General features: G+C 45.3%; 1 protein-coding gene across 1 annotated transcript in view; it reads left to right on the top strand.

Annotated features, from left to right (window-relative positions):
- The first annotated feature begins 1,557 nt into the window (after positions 1–1,557).
- Positions 1,558–22,143, top strand: part of SLC22A3 (solute carrier family 22 member 3) — a 30,885-nt gene continuing 10,299 nt past the window's right edge. The window contains exons 1-5 of the mRNA XM_082756432.1: positions 1,558–2,174; positions 11,335–11,438; positions 13,502–13,656; positions 15,995–16,160; positions 17,237–17,354. Of these exons, the coding sequence (XP_082612558.1) occupies positions 1,761–2,174; positions 11,335–11,438; positions 13,502–13,656; positions 15,995–16,160; positions 17,237–17,354 (957 nt within the window). The 5' untranslated portion in view covers positions 1,558–1,760. The remainder of the gene's footprint in view (positions 2,175–11,334; positions 11,439–13,501; positions 13,657–15,994; positions 16,161–17,236; positions 17,355–22,143) is intronic.

Raw genomic sequence — 22,143 nt, 5'->3', positions numbered from 1 at the left:
TTACATGGCTGACAGGGGACCAGCCCTTGTGGTTCAGAGCTGAGCCCATACCTGAGAGGGTTAAAAGCCACATTTTTTGTTGGGGAAGGCTTGAGGAGCCATGGATGTTAGATACACCCTCAAGCGGAGCTGTGAGGGTAGTGCACAGGCTGAGCTGATGCCTGCATCAGGCTCTGTCCCCATTTGTTTGTCTTTGTGGAGGTCCCTGAAGAGACAACCTTCTTGGCCACTGCGAGCTGTCAGGATAAGCCACCTCACCTTTGACATCCCAGCATGATCAGCCCTCAGTTAGCCCAGCTGGGATAAAATAGCTCCTCCTTTTCAAAACCAGCCATCAGACTGTGCCCCTTTTGGTTAGACACAGACCTGGACCCAAAGGTGACGTGTTCATCACCCCTAAGTTCAATTACTGCAAAACAGCATAACCAGGAGCCAAAAGAAATTCCCTTGAAAGCATTTTCTGATGCAAGCACAGCAGCTTGTCTCCCTGCAACACACATCTTTGCAGGCTCACACCACAGCACTGGTCAGTTACAAAACATGGCAGTTACAAAATCCATGTCAGATAGTCTGTACAGTGATCAGAGCCTTCCTTAGACAGGATCTGGCTGTTCTGGAAATTTGAGTTCTACCCAAAGCCATAGACATCCATGGTCAAAGCTACAGGGAACAGGAGACAAGGGTTTTCTGGAGACATTCTTCATCAGTGCTGGCCCTGTGTTTCTTCCTGCAAGGGAAGAGAAGGGCTGTGGACCTTAAAATCCTGAGCAAAGTGCAAAATACCTGCTGTTGCCACTGATCTCACTCAGGGCAACAAGACATGCCCATGAGCACACAGAATGAACCCCAGCCTTGGCTTTCCCTTCCCTTCTCCCCTCACTCAAAAAGAACAGCAGAACAGAAAAGCACAAGATTAGTTTTCCATTCATTCTGAAGGACAGAAGGAGAAACTCATAACTGATCTTTTAAATATTTGGGAGACTTTGTGAAAATAAAATGAACAAGGTCATATAGAAGCCCTTTATTAATAGGTGGAGCCAAATTAAAAAAAAAAAAAAAAAGCCACCAAAAAACTGTATTTTGGACAGAATAGTTTGTGAGCCTCACTTTAATTCCACTGTACAAAGGAAAGACTTGCGAATTAAATCTGTGCAGGAGGTGAGGGGTGAAGTAGAGCTCTGGAAAAGTAAATAAACATCGCCGCAGTACTCACTTCTCCTTGCCGAAGGGAAGGCTTTATGGCTCACGTCGAGATAACTTTCCTTCTGCCCCTGCTGCCCCGCAGAGAAGCTGCATCCCTCACTGCTGCTTTCAGCAGCAGCCCCTGGCCTCCTTCCCACTCAGCTCTCTGCTTTGCCCTCATGCCCGTGTACTTACCACAGCTGGGGTGGCAGCAGGCATTAGTGCCTCACCCACCCCTAAGGAGTTAACAGGTTTTATTACACGATCCGTTTAACATTCTGGATAAAAAGGAAACGCACGCCCCTCCTCTCCTTCAATATGCTCGTGCACTTTAAATCGCGCTGCTCGCAGGCTGCCTGTGAGCTCCACGCCGTGAGAGGCCAGCTGGGCGTGCTCGGGGACGTGGGCGCACCCGTGGGTGCTGCCTCGCCCCGCCACGGCCCCGCTTGTGGTGCTGGGGCTGTGCACATGAGTGCCGAGGACACGCACACGGCCGTGGGGAGCCAGCGCCGGCAGCCACCGTCAGGCGTGGGAGAGAGCCCTGCCACCCCTCCGGGCACGTCGGGCCACCTCGCACCATGCCCTCGTTCGATGAAGTGTTGAAGGAAGCCGGGGAATTCGGCCGGTTTCAGAAAAGGGTCTTTTTCCTCCTTTGCCAGACCGGCGTCACTTTTTCCTTCCTGTTTGCCAGCGTGGTTTTCCTGGGGAAGGCGCCAGGCAGCTACTGGTGCAGAATCCCCGGGGCAGACGAATTAAGCGAAAGATGCAACTGGTCGCTCCAAGAGGAGCAGAACTTCACCCTGCTGCCCTTGCGCCTGGTGAACGGCTCAGCCAGCGGACACTGTGAGCGGCTGGACATCTCCTGGGATGCCTCCACCAGCTGTGCCAGCCCCCTCGCCCACCATCCCAATGTCAGCGTGGGCAGCCCGCGGCTCACAGCCTGCCAGGGCAGCTGGGTGTACCACCAGCCCCACTCATCCATCGTCAGCGAGGTAAGGAGAAGCCCTGTCCTCCTGTCAGTGCCTCCGTCCCGGGGCAGGATAGAGGCAGGGGAGCGGGGCTGCTGCTGCAGGGTGTGGGGAAGGGTCGCTGCTTCGGGTGCTGCTGCTTTTTCTTAGCGGGTGTGCTCTGGTCCAAGCCGCAGACAGACGGGGAGAATGAGTAAGATCAAGTGTCAGTGTCAGGCTTCTAGGGAAAGGTGAGCTGAGCCGCATGGTGCCTCTCTCAGTGGCTCTGCCAGCCAAACGCCCCACGCAGAGATCGCCCTGTCACTGGGGGGACGTCAGGTTAAAACAGAGAGTGATGCCCTTGCAGCTGAGGCTAATAATGAAAACTGGTGGCTGGCTGCCCTTCTGAGGTTTGACAGGAACCAGTGGAGATGGGTGTGCTTTATGAAGAAGAAAAGCACACACTTGTGCCCCAAGCCATTGCTCTGCTTATCCTGAAATGTCTCACCCGGAGTACTGCAGGCTGCCTGTTACCACTGGTGGTAGGCGCTGGCAGAAGTGGTTGCTTTTTATAAGGCACAGAAAGGCCACTAAGATGCTGACCTAAGAGGTAACCAGTGCAGGCTGTAATCAGGCGGTGGCTGTGCTGTGGTGTGGCTCCAGAGCATGGTCTGCTCGCCAGCAGCGTGTGCTTTAAGGTCATCCTGACAGTAACTGTGTCACCGGTGTGGTGCTGAAAAACCAGAAGTGTGTTTCGAAGGGCTGGGTCGGGAACAATCCAGGTGCTCTGCAAAATGTGTCAGCACAGCCATGGGCTCTGGCTCCTGCCTGTCTCACGAGCCTTCCACATTAGCTTTTAACTCAGTGCTTGCACCAGAGCCATGCCCTCCACAACACACAGCCGGGCACAGCAGATGAAGCCCTGAGCAAACACAAGCCGAAAGCAGTGCCTGTCCCCAGGACATCCAGCCAGGACAGCCCTGCTGGCATCTTGCAGGGTCTTCAGAGCAGGAACTCCGTGCCCTAAGCACTGCACCTGATCTGGGCAGCTTTCAGCAGACTCTGCATAAATAAGAGCAACTGGCTGGCCCTGGAGCAAAGTGCTTGCACTAGTTTTTGTGTGCCACTGCCGAAATCTGGGCTGCAATGAGGGCTGTAAGAGACTCGTGGGGAGCCTGTGTCAAACTTTGGCACCTGGGAGGGCAAATGCTGGTGGGGACGTGGTGAGGAGGTTGTGCTGCTGCCTGCCAGAGACTCTGCTGGGGGACAGGAGAGTTTTAGGTCCTGGTGTCTTTTACCTGGGTGAGCTGCGCTAGACATTCCCGTCACAGCTTAAAAAAACAAAAAATAAGGAGATTCCTTTACTTTTTTTTTTTTTTTCCATTTTTTCTTTCATTTTTTTTTCCCCTTTCAGCCTTGCTGAAAGCATGTAAGTTGCACCCAAAGGGTTGTGCTCACCATATTTATGGCAGCTGTTGGTGCATCTAGTAGTCGCTGTAATTTCCCAGCAGCACTGAGCCTCTGGGTACGGCTTAAAGAAAATGAAACCACTGCTTGTGTTGCTGTAGTGAATGGGAGTGAAAGCTGAGTGTTCACTGGCTTTTGTCCAGCTGCACCTCCCTCTCCTTGTCCCAGGAGACGCTCCAGGGCCATGTGGAGGGGAGGAGAGATGTGGGGATGCTCAGGGAAGTGCTCCCCACCTCTGCTCCCAAAGGGACATGTTGGCAAAGCCAGAAAGGACTGGACTGTGAGGTTGGGACTGCCTGTCCCCTGCACCAGGGCAGCAGGTCCCCCATCAGTGTCACCGCTGCTCCTGGAGGGGCTCTGGCTGACAGGGGTGGCAGGGACATCTCATCCTGTGGCACTTGGGTTCATTTACAGTTGTGCAACATTTGCCAGACAAATTCCATTCCATGAGGCTCTGTTCTTTTATGTAAAAAGGAAACTTGTGGCATGCACATCCCAGTTCAGTTGCTTTGAAATCAGTTATTAAAAGGAACTGGATATCTAATAATGCGTTATTAATGCAGATCTGCGCTCTGCTTAATCAGATCACCAAACTTCTCTTTTCCTATGTGTCTGCTTGCAAGTGCATTACTTTGTCCATGTGTGTGCAGAAATGTTTCTGTTTCTTTCAACTATCTCAAGGTTTCTGGCACTTTGTGTCTGTCGAAATTAACAGTGCAAGTGACCAAGGAGAGAAAATTAGAGGAAAGGATGAGTTACATGAAGAGCACATGTTCAGGGAGAGAGGAAAAAAAAAAAAAAAAGAAGAGGGGATACCAAAGGAGATCTTCCAGGCTTGTGGCCAGCACAGCTCTGGTGTGGATTTGCAGCATGGCAGGGGAGGCAGAGGGCAATTGCAGGCATGTGAAACCTTCACTGGAAAAAGATGTCACTTTTCACATGTCACAGCCAAAGCACAAGCTATTGCAGTCCTGAGCTCCCCAAAGAAGCTAGATCTTATGGCTGCAGGGACTGACTTATAAGGAGATGTGAAATGAATGATATTGCAGTACCTGATGTCACTGCTCTGATTTCTGTGTAACCAGAGGATGCTGCTCACTAGCAGCTATCTCATTTTAGATGGCTATCTGCTCAGCAGGTGCTTACAATACCGTCAGCAGAAGGAAGTAGAGGAAAAAGGGGGAACACAGGCTGATTTAAAAAGCCCCTGCTGCTTTGTGAGCAGTACCTGAGACACCTGTGGCTGTGGGAGCCCCGAGTCCTAGTGCTGGGGTACAGTGGGGTGCTGGGAGCGTGCCAAGGTTTTCCATCTTCCTCATTTGAGAAGAGTAAAATCTATTAAGAAGTTATTATAAGATCAGTGCTTGGCAAAGCCAGTTAGCTAAGTCTAGTGACAGGAGAGAGAGTGATTCTAAGGTGTCCCTCTTAAAATCCTCTGATGTCATATGGAACCTGAGAGTAGGTCCTTCTGCACCCAGATCAGGGTGGGAGTCACCTGCTGGCACTGCAGTGCCTGAAGTAGAGTTGAGCAAACTGGAAATTGGATGGTTTAGCAGTTTTGAGGCATGAGCAAAGGCTACGCTATGTGTGAAACTTGGCAGAGATCCCTTCAATATGGTGCTGTTGCTGATGGTGGGTCTGAGCAGAAGACTGAGCCTAGTCGGCCCTCTGCTCCCATTTAACTTGGTGGGGTCTGGTGCAGCTCCCCATGAAGATAGGAGATGTCACTGCATGTATCAGTGTCCTGGTTTTGGCTGGGATAGAGTTAATTTTCTTTGTAGAGGCTGGTATGATGCAACGTTTTGGGGTTTTGATGAAAATAGCGGTGATAACACCCTGACGTTTCAGTTGTTGCAGAGCCGTGCTCACACAGAGCCCAGGACTCTTCTGCTCCTGGCACTGCCCGGCCAGCGAGGAGGCTGGGGGTGCACCAGGGACTGGGGGGACACAGCCAGGACAGCCTGGGCTGGCCAGAGGGGTGTCCCATGTTATGAAGCACCGTGCTCAGCTGGGGCAAAGGAGGAGGAAGGGGGAACACTGGGACTATGGTGTTTGTCCCCCTGAAGGAGCCGCTCAGCATGCTGAGCCCTGCTGGCCTGGGAGCAGCCAAACCCCTGCCTGCTGATGGGAAGCAGCGAGGGGATCTCTTGCTTGGTTTGTTTGTGTTCCTGGCTATTGCTTCACCTGGTGAACTGCCCTCCTCTCAACCCATGAATTATTGCACGTTTACCTTTCCGATTCTCTCTGCCATCCCTGCTGGGGACAGTGAGCAAGCGGCCCAGCTCCTCCTCCCCCCAACCCTGTAACACCTGAAGGGTCCTTCCTGCCACCCCCGGCCAGGTGAGCCTTACGGAGGTTGATGAGGAGCATCCCTACTGCCTTTGAGGTCTACTACCTTTGTGGGCTGCCATACTGTTTGGCATTCAGTGCAGCTCATTTGACCAAAACCAGCCCGTCACTACAAGACTTGCAGTGAAAGGCCGCATGTACACAGGACACACAGAAGTCAATAAGCCTAATTCCCCCAGGAAACTGTGCTGAGTCATTGACCTTTAATACTGCCGGGCTTTGGCACTGTGCACCTTAGTCCTAGCAGGGAATATTGAGCACTCTATGAAAGGTAAGAGTCTGAAAAGTGGTAGGTATTTTACTCAGGCACTTTTTGGCGACGATGACTCCTGCAGGCATGTGCATGAATTACAGTCACACCTGCAGGCTGGATCCTCTGGCGGGGCAGGTGATAGATAGGATGAGGAAAGTCTATGTGCTCATCAGCAGCTCCAGCACAGCTGGCATAGTTGGGGCTTATTAGCAGCTCGGCTGGCAGAAGCTCAGCAGAAGGGACTGATTACAACGTGCCCTGTCTGCAGCAAGTCTCCACGCTGCAGATGATGTCATTTGGACACCTGGCAATGACTTATTGCTGAAGTGTGAGGTCTGAGGTGGGCAAATGATCATCCAAACATATCCTGTTGCACCTGCTGTGAATAAATCTTCTCACTTCTCTGCTTGCCAGCTGTCTCAGAAAATGATGGTCAGCCAACATTTGCAGAGGAACCTGCAAGCAGAGCAGTAATGATTGTCTCTGAGTTCTTGCAGTCCCTCAGAGCAGGGGATACTGTGGCAGTGCTGCTCAGGGTGGATAAAGCACAGCTGGTCCTTTTGCTCTCCTCCTCTGACACAATAAAGACCACAATTCACCCTCCACATGCTGATCTGGTATGATAATTGTCATTGGCAGAGCAGGACCCTGTCTTATTTCTACTGTCACGGAGGGATTACTATTAAGCAGTGAAGGGAAGGGGAAAAGGGCAGACAGATGAGCAGAGAGAGAAGGAATTGCTAAATTCCTTATGAAACTCTAAACTTCCCTGTATGAGAGGGGCTGGAGCAGTTCCCTGCACGGGCTACGTCATGGAGTCATGTTTCTGTCACTGCAGTTGAGCCATCTGAGGCTGCTTGAGGGTTTGAGCCTTGAGATTTCTCATTGCGTTTTGGAGAGCTGCTGTTTGTTTAGGAGATGATACATTTCTCCACCTCCACTTACTTTGGCCATGGGTAGAGAAAAGGGAACGACACAGAAGGCTTTATGTCCTAGGAGTCTCAATGATAACAAAAGATAACAATTTGACTGCCCAGAGGATGGAAGAGGTGGGAGAAAAGTTGCTCAGCAACAAATGAACTACTGCGTGCATCTCCCAAGTTTTCCTTTAACAATGAACATTGTCCTAAAATCTTTGTCACTGGGAGTGGGAAGATAAACTAGCCTCTGTTTGGCCACTTGTATGGATGCCACTCAACAGGTGTGGATTTTCCCCATGCTGTTGGAATTGGACTGATGGACCCCATAGATCTCTTTATTGAATAAAGAGTTTTACCCATCATTTTGCAATTTAATTGTGACAGACAATAAAAGCTCTTCCAAACTCCTACTCAAAGGTGCAATGTTTGAGGAGCTTTTAATAACGTGTTGTCATTTAAGGCAATGAATTTCTGCAGGCAGAGGTGTGTTGAAGTATTCTGGGAGTATCTCAGTGCATAAGTCCTCTCAAAGATAAGGAATTGCAAATCTGCTGTTAGTCTTTACGTCAAAGTGAAATGGAAAATGTTTGCTTCCTGCTAGAACTATGGGGAAATGAGAGGTTGCCACAGCTGCTATGTTTCCCGGTCATTAGTCATGTATGAGCGTTTCTTCTGTTTCATCCTAACCACTTCCCACTCCTTTTATAAATATTGCTCCACTAATGAAATAGAGAGGCCCAGTGCAAAACCTCTTCCTTCTCGCAGAGAGGTCTGGTTCAGGTGGCTTTCTGCTGCTTTGGAGATCAGCAAAGTGCACCAGCGTTACTCCTTCCAGTCACACTGCAGGGCAGTGTGCCCTGGGATTTCATGTTAATGCTCAGGCCTCCAGAGCACTGGATGCTGAGACAAGCTGTGGGCAGTGCTGAGCTGGGTGAGAGCACTTGTGCAGTGAGGCACCTAGCTGAGAGCAGGACAGTGCTGAAGAAGGAGACATGCCCTTTGCTGGGCTGGCCGGCTGAGCTAGCTCACCTCTTGACGATTGCCATGAGGAGATGGCAAGGCTTCTACAGGCTCTAGACATAACCAGTGCTGTACATGCCAACAAGTAGGCTTCAAAGCAGGGGAAAATAACCTAAAGCCTTTGCCTTTGCCTTTCCACTGCAGTAAATGTTTTTGCAATTAAATTTCAAGTCTACAGAGCTAAGGGGACTGAATGCAGTATATGGTGACATTCCCTTTCTGCTGCGTTGTCCTGAGTGAGCTTGAATAAGGTGGTACAGGTTAGTGTGTCATCACTAATCCCTTCAGAAAGATCAAATAGCTTCCTAGAAGTTTCCCGTATTTTCTTATTTCCCAGAATATTCAAAAAATTGACTATGTTGCTAGACAAGGGCTGGTTTCAGCTGTTGCCTAAGTCATCTGAGACTAATGTTGAGATGAAAGAGTGTTCTCCAGTAAGCACATTTTTCCCTGTATATTTCTGGCACGTGTTCTCCAACCCTCTTTCATGACTGCTTATTCACTGCCTGTTTATAGTGAAGAGGGATCAAATTATTTAAAGACTAAAAATATACCTTGAAAAAGGATCAAAAGTACATGCTTCCAACGCAGCTTTTACGTGTTAGAAGTTTTGGGCTTGAAATTAACAACAGACTTTAAGTGCTTCACAATGTTTTTATTTGTTGATTTTGATGTTCACGTAAACATCATCTCATTTTGACATAGCTTAAGTGGTTCTGTTATTACATAAGTTTTTAATTTTGTTCTCACACTCATTTATGGGTGTTTCTGGCAAGGCAGTAATGCTCTTAATTGGTTCCCTGCTTTCTCTTTGACTGTTTTGATTTATGAGGGGGAATCTTCTCTCATGACCATCTTCTGTAGGAGCAATCAGAAGTGTCAGAGGACTTTTTGCTCTCTGATTCAGGCAAGTCTGTGAGGGTTCTAACATCTAGTCCTGTATGCAGCCCTCTTTGCTAATTTCCCAGCCTGATATTTCTCTCCAAGGTCTCAATCTGACAAGGAGCTGACAAGATCTTTGTGCGGTGCTGGAGTGATCTTAGCCTTCAGGAGAGGCTCCACAGGACGTGAGCTTGATCTCTGTTTTTCCCGAGGATTCTCAGGAGAGATGTGTGAGGACTCCTCTCTGCCTCTCTCAGGGAATGGCACGTCCAGGCTGACTCCACAGGTGTCTGCTGGAAGGAGAATAAAGGGGTGCGAAGTTTCATGTGAAATCATGTTCAGAACTGGAACACAGGTGCAGACTGAAGTCCTGTGAGAGCAGTGGCTGCATTGTGCTGAAGCTCAGCTGAGCAGCAGCATTCAGCTGCCAGCTCAAACACATTGCTGTGCTTGAAATGCAGGCCTAGCTGGCCAGAGGAGCTGTGCCAACACACTGCTGATTTGGCAATATACACACATCTTCACATGTACAAGTCCAGCAGCTGTCCAGATGGTCCCTATGGTGTGTACATGGCAGTGCCAGCATGGGCCCTGGCTGGGGGTCCCACACTGGGCACACATCCTGTGAGGTTTCTGGCTTGGTACAGCTAGGTTAGAGAGGTTTCCTAGAGTTCATCTGAAGCCACTCTTCCTGTTTGCCCTCTCTGCCTACTTCTTCATGTGGTCATTTCCTTCCCCGTTACACTTCAGCAGCACACTTTTGAAGCCAGCACTTTCTTGTTGCTAACTTTTAACCCTCTGGTAACCTTTGCAAGTGGCCTCAGATGCTCCTCTGAGAGTCCCAACATGTGCTGTCACAGTCAATTGCATTGCTGCTTTAATTTAGTGGTTATTCTTATCAACAAACTGCTTTCCAAAGCCACATCACTTAGTGTGATTTGCCACGACTGACATAGTTTCAAAAAAGCAAGAGGTTAAGCAGCGTTTGAAGTCTGAATGTGCTGCTCTATGTCTAGGCTATTTTAGGAAAGCACTGCAATAGGTCTTGAATACGATAACTGAGAAGAGGTTTCATTCCTTCCAGAGGAAGCTGAACTTTCTGCAGCCCCTGGTTGAGATTTACAGAAGTGGAAGCCAAATGCTAACTGCCTCACTTGCTGAGAGGCGGCTAGTCAGGCTCACCGGAGCACTGAGGCTGACATCAAAGCCATGACTTTGTGAACAGTAGGTGGGGCTGGGATATCCATCGGGCTAGGGACCTGTGGGTTCCCTTGGCCCAGGTTGCTGCCAGTTGTGAGAGCCAGCTGGAAGCTGCAGTTCTCAGTCACAAATTTCCCAGATCTGTGACTTCAAGAAAAGTAGAATCCCACAAGCAAACCCACGTCCTGGACTTCCAGTAAAATCATCATAACTAACAACAAAAATCTGTTATAGTTACTGTCAGTGACAGTGCAAACACTACATTTGGCACCAAAACTAAGCCAGATTCAGGCTCAATGAAACCTAAATCTGAGTGCCTGATGTGTCCTGCTAATGAATTCTTCAAACACGCACCAATCTAATGTGGTGTTAAAAAGTAAGAAGTGTGTGAAGTTATGTCTACTGCAGTATAATGAATATAAAAGTCAGGCAAAGCTACACCAAAAAAAAGCACATATTTAATATGTCCAAATTGCTTGAGATCTGCTTTCAGTTTTCTCAGTAGCCACATGTTTTTGCTTTTATCCAAGAGGCACTAAGAGAAATAATTAAACAATTTCATTAAGCTGCAGGTTTTGTTAGTTATAGCTGTGCACCCTTATTCTGCACTAAACAAAGTTGTGGCTTTGCCTTATTTTTTTCCCCTAATATTTTTTTTCCCTATCTGGACAAATGATGTATGAAATACAGCATCCGTTTGGCGAAGAAGAGCTTTCCCTCAATCATAACAATGGCTTGAAGAGTGCTGAAGCTGCTCAGGCTGCTGCACTTCCCTGGTCCACCGGCACTTGTTGAACAAACACATTTGAAACAGCAGAGATGACCAGAAAGGGAGACAGGAGGGAGGTAACAGTTGGGAAGGAGAAACGTTTGTCAGATACCCTCAGCATCCTCTTCGGGGAGCTTAGACAACAACAAAAACCCTCCATTGCACCAAACCACCCAGTTCCTATATGCGAATCCACAGTGATCAAAACTCCAGTTCCAGTGAACCCCGTCCCCATCCTTCCATCCTTTCCCTTCCTGCTTGGCCCTATGCAGTTTCTATACACCTTGTTCTGGGGATGATGAATAAACCACCTGGAGTACTTACGCCTCTCCCTTGTTCCCACAGTATAACCTTGTGTGCAGCCACTCCTGGATGCTAGATCTCTCACAGGCTATCCTTAATCTGGGGTTTCTGGCTGGTGCATTCACCCTCGGCTATGCGGCAGACAGGTAAAGTAGAAGCACTGCTGTCCTTCAGTTTTTGGGAGATGAAGTCACTTGTAGCAACCTGCAGTAAGCATGTTTAACCATTTTGGAGATTTCACAGAATCACAGAATTTTCTAGGTTGGAAGAGACCTCAAGGTCATCGAGTCCAACCTCCAAATTTAGTTCACTTTGGGTGAATATCCCCATTCTGAGTTAACAAGACCCAGCCAGTAATCTTCACTTCCTTTTGGGCTGGAAACTTCACACAGTGGTGCTGCCTGATCATGCTTGGACTTTAAAATGTCCTGAAAAGAGCCTTTTTTTGTGGTTTCTAATGTGCTCTGTTCACATCTGGACCCGGGAAGGGCAGAAGGACACAGAAATGAAAAGGAGGCATTCAGAAGAGATTTCTGGACTGGTGTTTATGGGAGTACATTTAAAGGCACCACTGATGAAGAAAGCAGCTACCTGAGGAGAGGAAGAGTGAACTCAGTACAGTAACTCTCCTTTCCTATGATGGAATCATACAGTGACCATTGAATTCATGGCTCCATGCGGTCCTTAGCTGTGTCAGGGCTGGATGAGTGCTGAGGAAAATATATGGATGATGATCAGGCTTGGGCAGCAACCCACCCCAGAGCTGGGAGCCTTCATGCCTCCACTAGCCCTACCTTGTTCTTAAAGCGAAAGAAGGAGCCTGGCTTCTGCTTTGTGTTGGTCATTACTGACAGGCAAACGATGTGTTGGTTGAGAGCACCACTGATGATTTCACTGGCAGAGCATATTTCTTTGTAAAATACATTCCATCTGACTGTTCTATTTTTCCTTGGTACTTGTGGTAATGATAATACTAACTTAAAGTATGATTTCTTTGTAAGAAGGGATGCTTATAGGATTACCCAGAATGTCGTCTCAGATAACAAATTTTAAACTACCAAACAAAAATACTTTTAAGGAAAACTTGAGTTTTCCAAGGGATATAGGAATAAGTAATATGGGAAGGTGGAAGAGGTGCCATGGCACTGGCAAACTTTAGATAACGCTGCACAGTGTCTGGCTGTGCAGTTATATTACTGGTACCTTAAGACTGTGTAAATGGAGAGATATTATGGCTAATTATTAAAATAAGATATTATGTCTAGGAGTACCTGTGTATTAATGATAATGTAATTACAGTACAAATATGACCATTGTACCCTGATAGCAATCAGGGAATGTGCTGCAGCCAGACCATTAGACACTCCTTGACAGCACTCAACAAAATTGGCCTGATGGAAAATATCCTGATCTTTGTCCCATATCAATTCTTCTCATAAAACCTTTAGAACAAAACGAACAAACATATTCTTATTAACACTTTTTGATATGATAAACAGCTACACCAGTTTTCACAATTTTTCACAATTTCTTCTTAAAACGGCAACAATAACAATGGCAGAAGAGATCAAGATGGAAATTCTAGTTGTGTTCCAAGGACACAGTTGCTATACAATTGCAGGAAACAGGAAGTCTTTTTTTTTTTTTTTTTTTTTTTTTTTTTCTTCTTCCCGGATTCTGGCTTACCTTCAGCTCACCTGCTTATGACACTGTTTGTTAGAAGATGAGATTCCTGAAAATGTTAGGCAGACGTGAAAAACAGGTGGTCTTAACCTGAAACAAAACACTGGAAAATCAGATAAAGTAACTAAAGAAAAAATGACTTGTTTTCACAGAGCTGGCTGTATTTAAGATTAGGAGACTAATTTATGAAAGTAGAAATCCCTGACAAATTTTTCCCTCATTTCAGTGGTATCAAAATTATGAACTAAAACGTATAGGCCAAAGTTTAGCTACAAAAATATAAACTGTTTTCTAAAATAAAAGGGGCATCATGAGTTTTACAATCAGTGATGTCAAGACAGGGATAACTACCACAGTGAAAAGAGTTTCATATCCTGGGGCAAACAGTACAAAATTTCAGGCAGCCTCCATTTGGAACCAGGCAGGTCTCAAAAAGGCACCTTGGGATCTAACATTAAAATGAGATGACAAGAAAAAATCTCTACGTCTATCATGATTTTCACTTTCTTCTCATTTTCTTCAACAGATATGGCAGAATCCTCATCTACCTGCTCTCATGCCTTGGGGATGGGATATGTGGAATCATAGTAGCATTCTCGCCAAACTTCACTGTATTTCTGATCTTCCGTTTTCTCCAAGGCGTATTTGCCAAGGGAACCTGGATGACATGCTATGTGATTGGTGAGAGCTATTATCTTCATTTAATTTTTTTTTTTTTTTTTTTTTTTTTTTTCCCCTGGCTAGGAACAGCTGGGATGGAGGACAAAGAGTCAGTTATGTCTGCCCTTAATAATAATTTTTCCTTGGAAAAAGCATTGGCCCTGGGGGGAGCAGATGATGAATAACTCATGTCCGTTCTTCTAATGCACTATCCTGCAAGACAAGGTGTGACTGTATACAAAATGTAACTTGGCATGATCCTTGGTCTGGGCTCAAGCCAGAACTCAATATTTGGGGAAACAGCCACTGGCCTGAGTCCAAACCATGCCAGGGACCCCTCTAGCAGCTAACAAGGTAGTTTTCTTGCCTGGCAATGTCTTCTCATTTACTAATACAGAAGTGCCCTCTGGGAATGACTGCAACTCTTTTCAGTGCTGAGTACAGATATGAGATAGATATGAGCAGCAATGTACTTGCCTGCCTGATCTCATGAATTCCAATGGGGAAGAGTGAGGAAGAAGTAATGCACAAGGGCAGCCCAGCAGGAGTGCCACGTCCTTCAGATCTGTCTTGGTTCTGCTCTCCTGAATATGGCTGTGTGCAGCTGGTAGTAGGCAATTCAGCAGCCATACAATGCTTCTGTTGACGTTATCTGAGAGATTTTATGGCTATCTAATCTATGGACAGTGGGGAGGGGTAGAGTATTAACAAACAATTAAGAGGTGGAGGAGTGGAATGTGTGTATATAAAGTTTATTATTATTATTAATAATTACATAGAAGATCACCGAGATGATCAAAATACATGAAGTAAGCCCAGATTCAAACAGGATGTGCAAATACAGACACGGTTAACTTTGTCAGAGTCTGGGCATCTTCCACAGATGCTCAGAGGAGTTAACTGTTCTTCCACGCTTGGAGGGCAGACACTTTGTCAGAGTCTGGGCATCTTCCACAGATGCTCAGAGGAGTTAACTGTTCTTCCACGCTTGGAGGGCAGACACTTAGGTGGCTGTTCATCATCCTTTAGCTGGGAAGCTTTGCTCAGTGCCAGGCTGGACATACTGTCTACCAGGGTACACATTAAAATTATTACCTCCTGAAAAGGGAGAAGGAAGGGGAGCTTTTTTATAAATAGCATCAAAACAGCAGGGATCCAGACTGTTTAGTAGGTTATAGTCATGGCTTAGCAATGAAGCTCCTTCATAACAAGCTTACTGTTCATGAGAAAAGGGTATTTTTATGGCATTTTGATTGACTGCCAGGTTCAAAAAGGGAGACTTTCCAGCTCCTTTGCAGAACATGAAATAAGATGGCACCAAGGAAAGTATCCTACTTGAGATGATGCATCAGATTTACTTAAAAGGAAGATCAGCCCTTCAATAATCTGCTGTGATATTCCAAAACACAGTGGAAGCATCATCATATAGCACAAAAATGTGTACCATCACTGTACTCTGTGAGGCCTGGGATAGTATTTTAACATGTCTGTATGTAGTCAGTGAGCAAGAGCAGAATTGCAACCAGACATAAAGGGTTACAGTGAGACCTGGGGACATCATGGGGACATGGGTACAAACATGCTTCCACCAAGCCCCTGACAGAAACACCTAAGTTTTCTGGCCAAAGTTTCACTGCTGAGCAGCTCAGGTCCAAAGTCTGGTGAAAGGGCCAGAATTTGCTTTCCCCTTCATTTTCAAGAACATTGTCTAATTTTAAAGTGAGATCCTATCCTACAATGTTATTAAGAGCTCTAACCAGCAAAATGTTTCATGACATTGACTTCCTGGACAGGGTCAAGTTTTACAAGAAAGGAACATTTCTTTCTTCATTTTGCAGTACTCAGATTAGACCATCAGACTTTAGGGAAAGTTTCAGCCATAAATAAAACAAGCCTTTGGGCTGGTACCTCAGCCCTCAGAGCAAATAAGCATGGTAGGGCTAAACTTTTTTCTGACAGAAGTCTTGCCCGTATTAACTGTTGGGTGCAGCCCCTGCCACAGGATCCTCTTCTCTGGGGCATGGGCCAAAATAGTGCCAGGGAGAGTGCTAAGAATTTGCCACTGAGCATGATCGTGATGCAGTCTCAAGCCCTGTCCTGGCCCTTTTTAATTAATTAGTTAACATGCAGTCAGAGACTTCTGTGTCTGAAGACCTGTGAGTGAGTTGATGGAGAAGTATCACCCATGCTTGCCCTAGACAACTTCAGTGACACACTTAAACAACTGAATGTAAGATGCTAGGCTAGACAGATTTGTGAGTTGATACAGTATTATCTTTTCTTATGTTCCACCACTAATATTCTTCTTCTGAGTTAGGTTTGTTTCTGTGTTGTTTATTTTGGCTTTCTATCTCCTCAGTGACAGAGATCGTTGGTTCTTCCCAGCGGATCATTGGGATCGTCATACAAATATTTTTCACCCTGGGAATTATGATTCTCCCTGGCATTGCCTACTTGCTTCCCACTTGGCAGGGGATCCAGCTGGCCATTTCACTGCCCAACTTCCTTTTCCTGGTCTACTACTGGTAACATTACAGTCATTGCTCTTGTTGCTATTACTATTGCTACCTGAGCACCTTGAGACCCCCACAGTGGTCCAAAGTCTCTAGTGTGCAAGATGGTGTAAATTAGGAAGAAGACACCTGTTGATTCTGTCTTTCTAAACGTTTTTTTAGTGAATCACAGACACACACTTTTCTTTTTCTGCTCAGGGTCTGTCTCTGCCATCAGCCACAGCCAGTCCTTCCCAGAACCCTGCTCTGCTGCTTCTTAGCCCAGGACTGGCTGTTTCTGTTAACTTGCCCAGATCAGTTTAACTTGTCTGCTTTCCCTTCAGACATTATTTCCACCTTAACTTCTAATTATGTACTCAGTCCAAACTTGCCCTGTAGGTCCCATAATTTGGGCAGTAGGGGTAATAGAAAGCAGAGCACTATGCCCAGGTGACCACCCATCCCAGGGGACTGCAGCAATCCTGTGGGCTGAATGCAAAGAAACTAAGCCCCATATTCTCTTCTTGTACGTTGTACTGCTTCTTCAAACATTGTCTGTCATTGCTGTGGCACTTTTAAACTGTGCGCCATCTTAACAGTGGGCTAGCACAGACTGAAACACTGATCTGTAGTCTTGCTTTGGGTTCAGTTTATATATACATGTATGTATATATTTGAGCACATGTGCATTTATCTTATAGTGATACAGCTAGAAGCTTCCTGGTCTGCTTGTTCTTGTTACTACATGTAGGTGATGTTGACTTCCACTAGTTCCTTGCCATTCTACAGACAGCCTGTCATTTTCTTGGTTATCTTTTGGTGTACTTTTGATGTACACTGTGGAAATTGAGATGGGGTTAAATGCCTGATCCACTGGCCATGTGTATCTAAATAAAGAACACAGCAAGGGATGGAAGTCTTTTACACCTGAGAAGTTTTCTCCCTTTTCCAACTTTGCAGAGCACTGATACATTCTATTTTCTCCTTTCTTACCCACAAGACTGAAAAATCAGTGTGTTGGGTATAAAGGTGGGAAAAAGGCAAAGGATATTCTTTACTTAAGGTAGTAATGGATGAAATCCCTGTTAATAGCTTCTGTGTTCCTACAGGTTTGTTCCTGAATCTCCACGTTGGCTCCTGACACGCAAAAAGGGAGAGAAGGCATTAAAAATCATGCATGACGTTGCAAAACACAATGGGAAATATCTCTCACCACATTACTCAGAGGTACTGTCATCTGTCTGAGCTAGTGTTTTCTCTAAGCTTTCCTAATCTTTTGAAGGTTCAGTTTGATTTGTGTGGTGGGCAAAACTCTTGTAGTGTCATACCAGAACAAGATTTTCAGTCCCATACCTACATTGTTATGTACAAGAGGGTTAAAAGAAAATTGGGTGGAAAGATACAGGCTAAAAAAGGGAGTTTGCAAAACAGTTAGTTGAGTCTTTCATTTGCAACACTCCTAATTTTAAAAACCTGTGGGAAATATGTGAAACTAGCAGCTACAGTTTAAACTGACAGAGTGAGTGGAGATGGAAGGATCCACTTCCCTGGCTCCTTTGCTAGACCTTTCTTCTACAACCCAAACAGAAGATCATGTAGAAAACACGACTCTAAATATCAATTTGCTTCCATCCCTATTAGGGAAAACATGCAGAAAATTTCAAAATATGGGAAGCACTGTCACTGTTTAAAAATAGGAAATTATATGTTAGAATTAGAGTCCTTTGAAAAGTGGTCTTGACAAAGCTGAAAGGACTGATGCATTTCACATAACACTTTTATGCATTATAACATTTGCCTCGCTTTGTTGGGTAGCATAGCCTGGCTCTTAGAACATATTTCCCATGGACTAATGATAACAGATGTGAATGGGGGTTTTGCTCCAGAAAAACAGGTTTTGAGATTAAATGCTATTAACAGTAATGTTTGAAATCATTATTGAATCACAGGGAAAACACTGGCAGACTGCTAGCCTGAAGGTGACTAGCTAAACACTTTCAGAAATTGTTTTCATATTGAAAAGAAACTAGTTACAGAAAATGGCCATCTATGAGTACACAGTAGTAGCATATGCATGTAGCCTACATATTTGCATATGCATATACATTCATTCTCACACATATACAAAATTACCATGTGTGACTTTTAATTAGAGTGTCACTTAGTCTAAAGGAAAAGACTTTGGGTTGGCAGTGTTCAGAGAGGACTGGTGTGTCCTACCCTGTCAGGAAGGGCCATCATGATGTGTATGCTTTGTAGCAGGTAGTTGGCAGCCTGGGTTCCCACAGCTTCATATCTTACCTAGCTCTTTCCCATTGCTCTTCTTTAGCAAGGGAGAAAATGAGAATTTAGACCAGCTTATCAAAATAAATAAATAAATAAATAAATAAATAAATAAAAGTGGAAATGCTTCACCAAAATCCTAGAATATAATTCTGGATGAACCCCAAGCAATAAGGTTTGGAACTCTCTTCCTGAAACACCAGATATCTGTTTCCAAATGCACAGGATTTTATTTATCTGGTAAGAAGCATGCTTCATAAATCAGACACTCAGACTAAGCAGTTCTGCTTATTCAAGAACATTCTTGGTATAAATACAGACTTTGCATGAAGTGCACACAGGAAGAGATATACAACAACAGAAGTGTTATAGAAATAGCTAGATTATTTATACCAATGTAAGATCATATTTTCACTTCATGAAGCGTATGTTAATGACAGATAATAACAGCTCTGGCAAGTTAAACTTCATAGAGTAAACTCTGTAGAGAAGCTGGGCCCTGACCTATGCTATACTTCCTAAGGTAGGTGAATCTGGACTGATGATTTTGTAAAGTCAAAAGTCAAAACTAGATAGATCAGCAGAGATCTGTTCAAAAACTTCAAAAATAAATTTTTTTTGAATGTTGTGTGGTTCAGGGTAGCAGGCAAAAATTAATGATAGGGAGGAGGGGTTGTCAGTGAAAAAGTTATATATTACTTCTTTAGCCAAGAAATGGGATATAAAGAATAAGACTGTTGTACATTATTGAAACATTGTGATAGAGGGAGCTTTGATAAGGAGTAATAGGCTGGGCCAGAAATTAGTGAGCCATTTCTCCTATGAACATGGGCATCGCTGTGGTACCAGACAAGGTCAGGAAATCACCCCCAGCTGTCCCACAAAACAGAGTGATCTGTGCTAGGCACGTCGGAGTAGCTTCTGGCACAACTGGAGGACTGCAGATTGAAATCAGTGAGAGAAAAAACAACTGAAAAGACTGGCTAAAGAGAAAGAAATGGCTAGAGGTTCACTGAGGTTCCCCTGTCCTGGTCAGCATTACCCGGTGCCAAAGAAATTCAGTGGGAAATTTGTGCTGCTGCAGCTCTCCCTTCATGTTCAGCCCTGCACTCCTGCACCTGCTGCCTCTCGCAAGACATGAGCATTTTCTGAGCCTCACGTCAGAATGGAGATGTGTGTCTTTCACTACTTATTGCTTAAAGTCATATTTAATTTCTTTTAGAAGAGTTCCACCTCATGTCCCTAAGCCCCTCACAGCTGCAGCAGATTAACCTCCACACACCCAGATTCATGCTGGATCTCTTCCCAGGACCTTTTCAATACACAATGTCTGTCATCCTTGGTGCTGTGCCCAGAGAAGAGAGAGAATCTCCAGGAAGCATGTCAGTGGGGGATCGAGTGTATTTCTTGCCTTAAGTCACATCAGAGTGCTCTTTCATGTTGCAGCTCCAGAATTTCAGGCAGAGAGGTGCAGGTGTGGAGGGGCAGGGAGAAGAGAAAAACGTTATCCTTCAGTGCATTTCGGTTATGATTTTCCAGTACCTCTAGAACAGTTTCATTGGCTGGCTCCCTTGCATGGCTCTGGACATAAGAGCCTTGTGTTTTTATTGGCATGCAGAAGCCACAAATGACCTCTGTATAAAAACAGATAAACATTTCCTTATTTTGCTGTCTGAGTTACAACACTGGTACAGTTCAGCTCTGTACAGAACTCATTAACTTTTTTTTTTTTGTGTGTGTGTGTTTTATAAACTTTTTTTTTTTTTTTTTTTTTTTTTTTTCTAGTTGCTTGTAATTATCTCTTGGTCTCTGTCCAAAAGCAGACTGAGCTGTGGCCAGCTGAGTAAAGACTGCTCCTTGAGAGAGTTGTGGATCAAGAACCCATCTCCCTTCACACATAGATATTTCTAGTATATATTAATGTCCATGCATAAATATTATACATATGCATGCATGTACTCTCCTGTGCAGAATTATGTGTCTGTGCTGTGTTTTAGGAACCTTTAAAAATTATTGCAGAAAAGAACGAGATGTAATTTGATGGGACATAAAAATGTCATGGAAGTTATTTACAAAACTTTCTACAGAGTCTCCAGGTAGTGTATCTTGGAAACATGGGCTCTGTCTTAGAATTCCTGGCTGCAGTGATGTGAATAGCAAAGCTCTCCTTGACTTCAAGGAACAAAAAGAGGATTTTCTTCCCAACAAATCATTGACTCCACAGTGATTTTTTTCTTCATGTATAAAAAATGCTCAGTCATGCTTGGGGTTATTATGACTTTATTAAGACATAAAAATATATGGTAACAGCCATGTTGAGTTTATCTTCGGTCCTTTGGAGGACTAAAACCATATTTGCACAAAGGCACAGATGATGGCTGGCAGCCTGCTCTTATAAACAAGTCACGGAAGCTTTATAACCATATTATGAGAGAGTCCAAGAGCAGTGTAGAAACCTGGCAACATCAGCCTGTCCTAAAAGTGCTCTGGCATGCAACAGTAGTGGCAGTGCCTTGAAGAAAACTTCTGGCTCTGGCTGCAGAAGAAAAGCAAGACAGAGTAGAAAGGAAGTTCAAACAAATGTGGCATTTCTCTGTCCACTTGTTGTCCGAGTTTTGTGGCACTTAGTAACGAAAAAGTCATGCTTAAATTCAGCCAGCCAAATCTCTCTGTGCTATCTTCTGATGTGAACAACACAGAAGAACTGTGGGCATAGCTGAGGAGCCCCTTGGCAAATGCCTTGGGCTTTGCCTCTTGCCTCATCATGGATGTGTGAGATCCCACATACCTCTATGTCTTCTCACCTTGTCTCCCCATGGGCTGGGATTGTGTCCTTGGGCTCCTTGTGTGGGTGCAGGGCAGCGAGTGCTTTGGTTGCAGAGAAGGGCTTGCTCCTCCATCTGCTTTCTTAAGGCTCCTCGCAAGAGGGGGCAACATCTGGGAGTCCCAGCAGCCAGGCTGCCTGGAGTTCTCCTCAAAATGGTGCATCAGTTTTAACCCCATGTCTTCCACAGCTTCTCTGAGAGCTGATGGAAACCTCAGCTGTGGCTGCCAGTTCTTGGGCAGACCCATATTGGTCCCTGCCTAAAACCACCTATGCCTTCTCTTCCTTGTCTTCCTCATCTGCAAAGTGAACGTAAAAACCAAAGGGCTGCCAGCATGTGTCTTAGTATTATTATGTGTTGTAAATACCTACAGTAGATGATTGGGAAACAAATTAAGGGCAACATCTTTGACAGGAGTAGACTGATTCTTCCCCTTGTATGTTCCCCCAGTTGCTGGCCAGCTTGGGGAACCCCTTGGTCAGGGTGTCCCTTTGACCCATCATGGTTAAAACCTGCTGGATGAGCCAGCCTCCATGGATGTGTTCTGGCTCCACAAAATCCTATGGTAATGAATTACAAAACATAATCACAGGCTGCATGAAACCCTGCCCATTCTGTTAGTGTTAAACCTTCTAGCTAATAACTTCACCGACTGCCTCATTGTGTCTGTACTGGAGAAATTGTGAACAGATTTACGGTACCTCTCAGGCATATGAGAACTGTTAATTCATACTTTGTGGGATTTTTAGTTGTTTCAGGGCAAAAGCCTTGCTCATCATAGTGCTTTTATATTTTAAGTTCCTCTGAATTTCACCAGTTAAGTTTTGCATCACCCAAGCGCCTTCACAGATCTGATTTTTCTCACACTTCTCTTTACTTCCTGGTGCCCAGGTGTATTACCAGCAGCT

The sequence above is a fragment of the Aythya marila genome (assembly GCF_965140915.1).
Source record: "Aythya marila genome assembly, chromosome: 3".
NCBI lineage: Eukaryota > Metazoa > Chordata > Aves > Anseriformes > Anatidae > Aythya > Aythya marila.
The sequence above is the reverse complement of the archived record's forward strand: the minus strand, read 5'-3'. Positions and strand labels throughout refer to the sequence as shown.